Source organism: Miscanthus floridulus, chromosome 19 (genome assembly GCF_019320115.1).
Source record: "Miscanthus floridulus cultivar M001 chromosome 19, ASM1932011v1, whole genome shotgun sequence".
Lineage (NCBI taxonomy): Eukaryota > Viridiplantae > Streptophyta > Magnoliopsida > Poales > Poaceae > Miscanthus > Miscanthus floridulus.
In genome coordinates, this window is record NC_089598.1 from 50,149,868 (window position 1) to 50,161,222 (window position 11,355).

Sequence of the window (11,355 nt, forward strand, 5' to 3'; positions counted from 1 at the left end):
GGATCGAATACAAACCACTCGCAAAATACAGCGCAGCCAAAGCAATCGAGTTCATCCAAGATATTATGCACCGCTTCGGCATGCCAAATCGAATCATCATAGATTTGGGTTCTCCCTTCACAGCTACAGAATTCAAAAGTTGGGCACAGGATTGTGGCTTCAGTATAGATTACGCATCAGTCGCACATCCAGAAGCCAATGGACAGGTAGAAAGGGCCAATGGACTCATACTAGCCGGATTAAAGCCAAGATTGTATGAAGAACTAGTAGACTATGGGTCAAAATGGATCGAAGAATTACCCAAAGTTGTATGGGGGCTAAGGACTCAAATAAGCAGAGCCACCGGATACTCACCTTTCTTCCTGGTATACGGATCAGAAGCCGTACTACCCGCAGATCTGATCTGGACATCACCAAGGATAGAACAATACGACGAAGGAGAAGCAGAACAAACCCGAAGATTAGAACTCGACAGCACAGAAGAAGTCAGAGTAAACGCTACCCTGCAATCAGCGAAATACCTCCAAGGACTAAGACTCCACTACAACAAGAATACACAGTCTCGATCATTACAAGTCGGAGACTTAGCACTAAGAAGAATACAAAAAACCGACGGACGCCACAAACTACTTAGTCCATGGGAAAGTCCTTTTATCATCGCAAAAGTCATCGGACCAAGCACATACAAGCTCATAACTGAAGATGGAAAAGAAGTCAACAATACATGGCACATCAGTCAGCTACGAAGATTCTACGCATAGAAACAACTCAAGGGAGAATATGTATACAAGACACAAGAAATCAATGTTCATGATCAACAAAGATACCGCAGTGTACCATTATAACACATCAATATTCATGATCAATAAAGATGATTATTTCTCAACAAACATATATATCATGGCTCTATCCGAGTCGTCTCTTAAAAATGCAAAATGGCTGAAAATACGCCTGAGCATCCCGGCCGAGAGCAAAATAGTTGAAAAGACACTTGAGCCCGCCGATGAGGGTAGCTAACAAGCCAATACCCGAAAAAAATACAAAATGGCTGAAAAGACGCCTGAGCATCCCGGCCGAGAGCAAAATAGTTGAAAAGACACTTGAGCCCGCCGATGAGGGTAGCTAATAAGCTAACACCCGAAATAAAATACAAAATGGCTAAAAAGACGCCTGAGCATCCCGGCCGAGAGCAAAATAGTTAAAAAACACTTGAGCCCGCCGATGAGGGTAGCTAACAAGCTAACACCCGAAATAAAATGCAAAATGGCTGAAAAGACGCCTGAGCATCCCGACCGAGAGCAAAATAGTTGAAAAGACACTTGAGCCCACCGATGAGGGTAGCTAACAAGCTAACACCCGAAATAAAATAAAAAAGACTGAGACTAAGCCTGGGCATAAGACCAGAGCAATATCAAAAGCAAGACCCTCTAGCTACTTGTACCAAATACCAAGAGGCTCGGGGGCTACACTAGAGATAACCAAGAACGCAAAGATCTATATATAACGAGTTGTTTACAACTCGACGGGTCAAGAAAGGTCGTCAACACAAAAGATCTACATAGAGCGAGCTGTTTACAGGGCACAAGAGAAGGCCAGACAAGCACTCGACAGATCAAGAGAGGTCGTCAACACGAGTTGTTTACTTAAACAGAAAAGTACTCGACAAATCGTCCGAGGAATAAGCAGGGCATCCAGGCAAAGGAGACATCAACAAAAAAGACTTTCATTCAAAAAAGAAGTATAATGTCATATTACAAGGCACGGGCATAAAAGTCAAATACATCAAGCCTCATCATCAGAAGAAGGGAGAACGATATTAAGATTATCTGCTATCCTACTAGCTAAATCTTCAACTTCAGGCTCCATCCTCTCAACAGCATCGATGTATTCTTGACTATCAGATTCCTCTGCTATCTTGGACAGAGGAACCGCTGGAGCAAGAACCCGGACTTGGGCCAGAACATTCTTGGTACACAGTTAAGCGCACCTCTTCACAAACTCTTGAAAACGAGTCGGGATTCGAGGAATCAACTGAGCCCAAGATTGCACGTCATCCGCTGGATCTTTACCTGCTGGATTTCCAAGTATGCCAGAGCTTCCTTCTTTTCTTCAACCTGGTAATAGTAATAGTTTAAGTCAAACTTCAGGTGTACCTACATCTGTGTCAGTACCTGCTTCATTGAGTACATCAGAAACTGAATCATCAAGAAGCCAACTGCCAAATAAGTGGTCATCTGATTCTGCTTCTGTAGTGTCTGTGGGTTTTACTCCTCCATCTGTGACTCCTTCAGTTTCGACAGATGAACCCTCCATGCCTGTGTCACAGGTCTTGCCTTCTCTGGTGAACAGTAAGCCAGTAGCTCTAACTGACTCCACCGGGCCCTCTCTCTCCCCTGATAAGCCTGTGATTGTACCTGATGCTTCAGTGCCTACCTATCTATCATCATCTCAGCCACCATCTTCTAATGATGCAACTCTAGTCAATGTTGCGGAGCAAGTTCCATTGGTAACTCCTGGGCAACTTCTGTCAACTACTTCCTCTACAATTGTATCATCTCATGCCTTGCAAACTTCTGCTGTGGTTCTATCCTCTAAGGCTGCCCCCTCTACGGTTCCATCCTCTCAGGCTACATTGTCTGTAGCTTCACCCACACAGGTTGCTTCCTCTTCTGTTTTGTCGCAACAGGTGGAAGTGACCAGTGAAAGTAAGCCAGCCAAGCAGCGTGAGTGGAAGGCAAAACAACCTGTGGTTGCTACACCTGGAAATAAGGAGCCCATATTGCCTGCGCCAAAGCCCGTGCTTCAAAAGGTACTGGAGTATATCTACTCCATAAGGCTCAACTTAATCTGCATACTTTGTGATCACTTCCCTTCTCATTCATCTAATTCTTTTGGTTTCAGCCTGTAGGAGTTTCCTTGTATGTCCAGTACAACAATAGAGGCCGGGGAAGAGGAAGAGGCCGCGGAAGAGGAAATGGGGTATGCTTATCTGAAAACATGTTTTATCCTACTAACTTTGAAAATCTAGAAATTTTTGAGATGTGAGGTTGCTCTGTTTATATTCTTGTGTTGCGTTATTGTCACTCAAAGAAAAGGCCATTTCTGATTTCACGTCCTTAGAGAAAGCACTATCAATAAGTTTGGTCCTCTTGACTACTTTGTTTTTGGTATTTTTAGCATTCTTTTGTAGCCTGAATACTTTGTGCAAGTATAATGTAGAAAACTACTCCCTTCATCCCAAATTATAAGACATTTTTGGCTTTTTTAGATACATGGCTTTTGCTATGCACTTAGATATGCACTGTATAGATACATAGTTAAAACAATGTATCTAGAAATACCAAAACGTTCTATAATTTGTAACGGATGGAGTACAACATAGCTGGACCCTGTTCTGATCAATGTTATTCTTGTTTGGTTGGCCTGTTGGGGGCTCCCTGTTATTAGACTTTTCCTAATTTTGGGCTGCAAGATTTTGCAGTGTACTATCCTAGTATTTTTTTTTTCATAAAATGTCTTCAAAAAGTATTTTGTATGTTTGTGTCAAACTGTCAACCATGTGTTAATCAAAGTTATCAGTTTATAAACAAACCATGTCATCTTTTAGTGCCATAAAGTAGTGACAATTGTACTGTGAAATGCATATGCGTTTACTAGCATGATGATGCGTCTTAAAATGCCTCTGTTCTGTTTTCAGCCCCTTGAGGACATTCTTTAGAGTCTGCTTTGCTTTTTTATTAGATTGTAGTATTCACTGTCATTCTCTCTACAGCAATCACATCCCATAACCAAGTTCACAGAGGACTTCGATTTCATGGCAATGAATGAGAAGTTCAACAAAGATGAAGTTTGGGGCCATCTTGGTAAAAGCATAGGGCAGTTAAATGATGAACCAAATGGTTACGAAGATGATGTTCTAGAAGTTGATGAGATATCTCCTAGAAAGCCAGAAGCTAAGGTATGAGTTCTGTTGGATTGCTTGTCATGATTTACTATTCAGTATGTTGGATGCTGATTAACCATTTCTCTTGTGCCTGAAAAACCTGTGTATGTTAAAGATGACTTCTTTGATTCACTCTCTTGCAACACAATTGACAATGGAGGGAGGAATGGAAGAGTGAAATTCTCCGAGCAGAGGAAAATAGATACCGAGGTATTGACAGACATTGAATCTTTACCTTTCCATATCACCTTAGCATTCAGTGCATATGATAATTTATTTTGGCTGTAGACCTTTGGTTTCATGCCCGGAAGGTCAACCATGGAAGCCATTTTCTTAGTAAGACAAGTTATGGGGCGGTATAGGGAGAAGAAGAAGGACCTACACATGGTTTTTATTAACTTGGAGAAGGCTTATGATAAAATACCAAGGAATGTTATGTGGTGGGCTTTGGACAAACATAAAGTCCCAATGAAGTACGTCGGGCTCATTAAGGACATGTACAACAATGTTGTGACTAGAGTTCGAACAAGTGATGGAGACACGTATGACTTCCCGATTAGGATAGGACTATATCAAGGATCAGCTTTGAGCCCTTATTTGTTTGCTTTAGTGATGGATGAGGTCACAAGGGACATACAAGGGGACATCCCTTGGTGTATGCTTTTCGCGGACGATGTAGTGCTAGTTGATGAAAGCCGGACATGAGTGAACCAGAAACTGGAGTTATGGCGGGAGACTTTGGAGTCCAAAGGTTTTAGACTCAGTAGAACTAAAACTGAGTATATGAGATGTGACTTCGGCACTACTACTCGGGAGGAGGAAGATGTTAGTTTGGAAGGTCAAGTAGTGCCTAGGAAGGATACCTTTCGATATTTAGGATCAATGCTACAGAGGGACGGTGATATTGATGAAGATGTTAGCCATAGAATCAAAGCAGGGTGGATGAAGTGGTGGCAAGCGTCTGGTGTCCTATGTGACAAAAGGGTACCACAGAAGCTAAAAGGCAAGTTTTATAGGACGGCGATTAGACCTGCTATGTTGTATGGTGCAGAATGTTGGCCTACGAAAAGACGACATGTTCAACAGCTAAGTGTCGCGGAAATGTGTATGTTGCGTTGGATTTGTGGTCATACAAGAAGGGATCGAGTTCGGAACGATGATATACATGAGAGATTAGGGGTAGCGCCAATTGAAAAAAAGCTTGTCCAACATCGGTTGAGATGGTTTGGACATGTGCAACGGAGACCTCCAGATGCACCGGTGCGTAGCGGAATCCTAAGTCAGGATAGTAACGTGAAGAGAGGCAGAGGAAGACCGAAGTTGACTTGGGTAGAGGCAATAAAAGAAGACTTGAAAGGATGGAATATACCCAAAGACTTAGCCTTAGATAGGAGTGCTTGGAAGACAGTTATTTACGTGCCTGAACCTTGATTGCTTCTAATGGGTTTCAACTCTAGCCTACCCTAACTTGTTTGGGACTTAAAGGCTTTGTTGTTGTTGTTGTTGTAGAGGCATCGACCAATGGGCATCCGAGGTAGGGGCCCCCGTGGTGGGGGCGGTGGCCCTCGTGGTCGTGGGTATTATGGTAGAGGATATGGATATATGGGTAGGGGCCGTGGCTACTCTTACCCAAATCACCAGTCGTGATACCTCGGTGTCTGGAAGCACAGTGAATGGCAATGGCAAATTGGCCAATTTGCGTAGTAAACTGAGATGTATCGCAGATTACAGTGCTGCTGTTGTAAGTGCCTATTAGAGGTTCCTTTTCTTCTGCTATAGATAAAATAATAGTTTGTTTACTGATGTGACAATTCAAGAATCAGTGTCAGTTTTATTGATGGTAGATTGGAGTAGAAGCTTTCGCATCTGTATCTTTCTTGTCAGTGTCGATGGTCATTTATTTATTTCCTTTTGGAGGTAGAAGCTGTTAGCAGACTGGTAGTTGTGACATAGATCTGTCCAATACCAACACAAAAACAAGCACTACTACTGATAATCTGATACAATAAGGGATAGAGTTCAGGGTAGGAAAAGGGATAGAGTTCAGGCACTAGTACTGACGATCTGAAACAAGAAGGGGGAGTTCAGCGTAGGGAAGCAAGCAGGGGAAATCGATATAAATCATCATAACCACTTTTATATTTTCTTTCTCTCTTATTTATTTGCATTAGGAACCCTATCGTACTCTTTATTCTTCCCCACGTCCTTTCACCTCTAGATTGGCTGATGGATGTGCGCACGTATATATCCGCGCGATTAAGTAGAGTTTTCTATGTGTAGATAGATTGGGAGTTGAGATAGGGAGTTGTTGGAGAGCAGTTTTTTTTAATCTTGCCAAAAAATAGAAGGGTGGGCCGGGTGCAAGCGGTAGAGTCTTACCGCCTGTGACCGGAAGGTCCCGGGTTCGAGTCGCGGTCTCCTCGCATTGCACAGGCGAGGGTAAGGCTTGCCACTGACACCCTTCCCCAGACCCCGCACAGAGCGGGAGCTCTCTGCACTGGGTATGCCCTTTTTTAATCTTGCCAAAAAATCTAGATTGGGAGTGGCTTTTAGAAACTCTTGGAGATTATTGTAGAGACCAGAGTCTTGGAGCTAACTCCGCCTATGGTGAGGCGTCTTTGGTGTCCCAGCATAGCAGGTCCCAAGCCCTAGTAAAGGAGGAGGGTTGTGTTAGGCGCGGCGAGCCAATGTAAAAACTTAGCCACTTTAATGGAGATGAAACCCAAAAGAATCCTGTTGGGGCGTAACCCTCTTAACGACCAGAGTCTTGGAGCTAATGTAGGGCCTGCTCAAGGAAACTTTGTGTGTTTGGGATCTTCGTGCTCCATGGTTAGACCCTTTAAGGGGCCCAACAGTTTGGACTTGGGTAGGTTGAAAAAAGACACCCAACCATGGCTAGAATGACCCATGCCTTTTAGGCTCTTTAATTTCCGTGGGTGGCATAGCTACTGAGATCAATGTAGTGGAGCGGTGCAAATAATCCATGCAGCTTCAAGTTCTCTTTGTTAACGGAATTTGAATGGTTGAGGCGCCCAACTCATAATTGGTCATTTTGCAGGTTCAATATCTGCTGGGAGTAGTAATGTTTCACAATGAAAGGAAGACATGGTAAGCTGGATCGCACATCAGTTGGGATACTTATCTTTGAGAGTGCAGTACGAGATAGAGGTTGTGTCCGTATCAACAATTTCTACTGAAGGCGGTAAGATTGTGTCATATCATTGATTTCTACTGAAGGCAGTAAGATTATATCTTGAGCCGTTATGTTATGTACTTATGTATCTATGAGCCGTACTTTTACATACCACGAGATGTGCTGAGGCAGAAGGTCGATGCTCACAAGAAAAAGATGATTGAACTTCGTAAGCCTTCGCCACTATCAGACTATGACCGCTCCCTCGTGAAGTCACATGATGCAGATAAGAAAAGGAAAAGAGCATCAGGGAAGGATGTCCCACAGCTCGGACAACAGAAGCAACCAATGCAAAATCTTGTTGTTGCTAATGAATATGGTTCCAACATAGAAGTCTATCGACCAGACAACTCTGGAGAAGTGTCGGTTCAAGCCCTTAATGCTTTTTTTAAAGATACTGGTTTAACCTTGGATCAATTGACGGGCAAAGCTCCAATCCAGAACCTGGAAGTTGATACCTGGAAGACTTATAAATATGGCAAAAGTCTGTACAACCCTGCGGCTCTGAATGAATTGGGTACGCAAATGTACTTGCTCAACAAGTGGTACATGCAGGCGTGTGGCAGGGGTGAGCAGTGGATCTTTGTCAGATTTAGAGACCATCATTACTTCCGTGGCGATGACATCTTACATATTAGTTTCGAAGAATTGCATCAACTATTCCACTTGGACGCTCTGGACAAATCAATCATGAGCTCCTTTTGTTTGTAAGTGATTCTTACTTTTATTTAATAAACTCACTTCCATGCGTACGTGTATATAATTATCCTCACATGTAACTTATATTTATATATAGATTCCAGATGTCAGAGCTCCAAAGAATACAAGACACCAGTGTTGGCTTCATTGATCCTTATATCGTATTCAAAACCGATATTATTGTCAAGGACCACTGGGTATCTGAAGCACAGACGAATATCATGAAGTTCTTCGTGAAGCAGCACGACAAGACAACAATACTTTTCCCGTACAACTTTGAGTAAGTGTTAATAATAATGTAGTCTACACATTTTATGTAATATCAATACAACTTATATGCATGTACGTGTGTGTATAAACCAATGCAGTTTTCACTGGATACTCATTGTCATTGAGTTAAACTCAAGTCGGTTACTAATCTTTGACTCGTTGAGAAAAGAACGGACACTATACCAAGATATGATAGACATTATCCAGGGGTAATTTCGATCTCTCGCGCACAACTATTATTGAATAGACTTTGCCATAATTTATTAACGATCGTACATTATTGGTCGCACAGGGTTTGGAAAGAGTTTATTCGGCAACATCGCAAGGATTGCAAGGCACCACTTAATGTAGTTGAAATACCAGTAAGTTGTACTATATACACTTCCCCACGTGTTTAATTACTATATCGTACTTCAATTTACGTGTGAGATGATGAGAATAATCTTCTTCTCGTACAGTGGTGTTTGCGGCAGGAACCAGGTAATAACTTGTGTGGATACTACGTTTGTGAATTTATCACTGCGCACATAAGAAGAACTCCTGAAGATGTCCTCAGAGTACGTATATATCAATTTTTATTTATTTTTAAATGAATATATATACATATATGTGTATTAATACTTTTCCTTTTATTTCAAATGCAAGACTGAATGGTTGAAACGAAGGGTCATGCAAAAAGACCATCTGAAAGCAGTTCAAGAGTCAATAGCAGGATATCTTCTAGAAAAAGTGCTAAATCCCAACGGCGAGTTCTACTTTGATCTTAAGGAATAAATGATGTAAATTAAATGTTTATTGATATCGTTATTTTTGAGAACAAGATTATGAAAGTGTTGTATATATACATATATATATATATCTATAATATATATAGTTTCATACTTTATTCGAATATAATAATGCTCAAGATGAGAATTAGATGTAATTATATGCATGCGTGTATTTATATTAGCAACGTAGAATACGTACATAAAAACATATTATATATTAAACAAATACGTGTAACTGAACTGAAAACAAATTAAACAAAAAAAAAGAAAAAGAAAAGGAACCTTTAGTCCCGGTTGGGGTTACCAACTGGGACTAAAGGGTGAACCATTAGTCCCGGTTGGTAACCCCAACCGGGACTAAAGGGTGCGCCAGGTTCGCTCGGCTGGATGGCCTTTAGTCCCGGTTGGTGTTACCAACCGGGACTAAAGGTCCCTCTTTAATCCCGGCTCGATGACCCGGGACTGAAGGTTCCACCTTTAGTCCTAGGATCGTTGTCCCGGCGCGGTAACCGGGACTAAAGGCTGTTACCGCCCGGGACAACAGGTCCATTCTGTAGTAGTGTCCTGTTTCGCTGTGGATTTCGCTTGTTACTCTTGGTGGTTGCCGCCACCTAGACGGCTTGGAGCAGCGAGGATCGTTGAGCGGAGGGTGGTGATTGTCTCCGGCTCCGATCGTGGTGATTGTGAGGGGTTCTTGACCTTTCCCCCGGCGGAGCGCCAAAAGGTACTCTAGTGGATTGCTCGTGGCTTGTGTGATCCTCATCTTGTGTTGGTTGTGCGGCACCCTATTGAGGGTTTGGCGTATGAAGCCAATTAACGCGTGAACCTCCAAGTGAGTGAATCGCCACAACGAGGAGTAGCTTGCCGGTAAGCAAGTGAACCTCGGTAAAAAATCATTGTGTTCATCGTGTTCATCATTGATTTCGAGGTGAATGGTCTTCATTGTTATTCCTCCTTGTGATTGATTGGTTTCTTCATCTACACGGCGGTATAACCTTCTTGATCACTCTTTTTACTTTACCGTAAACTAGTTGACAAGCTCTTTAGTGTAGCTAGTTGTGAGAGCTTGCTTGCTTGGTTGGTGTGGCTCTTTAGTTAGTCTTTGAGAGCACACTAACATAGGATAGTGTCATAGCTATTGTGTGAATAGACACTATCTAAACTAGAATTGTGGTAGGTGGCTTGCATTTTGAGTAGGCTAGCACAACACTTGCTTTGCCTCATAATTGTCTAACCTTTTTGTTAAGTGTTGTTGTAGAAATTTTTATTAGGCTATTCACCCCCCTCTAGCCATTAGGACCTTTCAAGTGGTATCGGAGCCGAGGTCACCGTTATTTGAGGCTTGACAACCTTCGGTGTTAAAATGGCTCAAATCAACAACACCAAGAAGCCACCCCAATTTGATGGCTCCAACTATCCCTATTGGAAGGCCAAGATGACAACTTATATCAAGTCAATCAATAGGAAGGTTTGGAAGGTGGTAGAAACAAAAATTGAGATTGAAGATCCGGAGAATCCCACCGCGGCCGAAGAAGTAATTCTCCAAAGCAATGACATTGCTTTAAGTGCTATTTATGATGCAATTGATGAAAGAACATTTGAGCAAGTCAAAAATATTGAGATGGCTCATGAGGCATGGAAGAAGTTGGAAGAATCATTTGAGGGCACTCAAGCCGTAAAGGGTGTAAAGGCTTACATTCTCAAAGAAAAGTTTGCAAGCTTCAAGATAAAGGATGATGAGAGTGTGCCGGAGATGTTCCATAGGCTTCAAGTGCTTATCAATGATCTCAAAGCACTTGGAGAAGAAGTGAAGGATAAGGACTTCTCTCATAAGTTCTTGAGATGCTTATCTTCAAGATTTGGCACATTGGTCACTATTCTAGTAAGGAGTGGTTTGGACACCATGACACCAAACCAAGTGTTGGGAGATATAATGACCGATGATACATATAGAGATGATGATGAGAAGGAAGAAAAGAAGGAAAAGAAAGATGAGAAGAAGGATGAGAAGAAGAAAAGCGTGGCATTCAAAGCCACATCATCCAAGGGCAAAGCAAAGCAAGAAACTTCAAGTGAAGAAGACGAATCTTGGGATAATGATGATGATTAGAAGATGGCTCTATTTGTCAAGAGATTTGGCAAGGTCATGGTGAAGAAGGGCTACCGTGTTAGAAGAAAGAAGTCTTCATTCAAGAACAAAGAAGAGTGAAGAAGGTGCTTCAAGTGTGGAAGCAAAGATCATCTTGTTGCTCAATGCCCATACAATAGTGACAATGATGATGACAACAAGAAGAACAAGAAGGACAAGAAGAAAAAGAAAGAGAAGAAGGACAAGATGGCCTTTAAGAAGAAGGGTGGTTCATATGTAAGCACTTGGGATAGTGATGCTTCCTCAAGTGATGATGATAATGATAGTGATGATCACAAGACCACCAAGAAGAAGGTTTTTGCAAGCATTGCCATCAATGAGAAGCCTTTTC

At 42.1% G+C, this 11,355-nt stretch overlaps 1 protein-coding gene across 1 annotated transcript; it reads left to right on the forward strand.

Annotated features, from left to right (window-relative positions):
- Positions 1–900: 900 nt before the first annotated feature.
- LOC136528597 (uncharacterized protein YMR317W-like) lies at positions 901–7,273 on the forward strand. Its single transcript, XM_066521558.1, has 2 exons — positions 901–1,009; positions 2,043–7,273. The coding sequence occupies exons 1-2, from the start codon at positions 901–903 to the stop codon at positions 2,906–2,908; spliced, it is 975 nt and encodes a 324-aa protein (XP_066377655.1). The 3' UTR covers positions 2,909–7,273.
- The last annotated feature ends 4,082 nt before the right edge of the window (positions 7,274–11,355 follow it).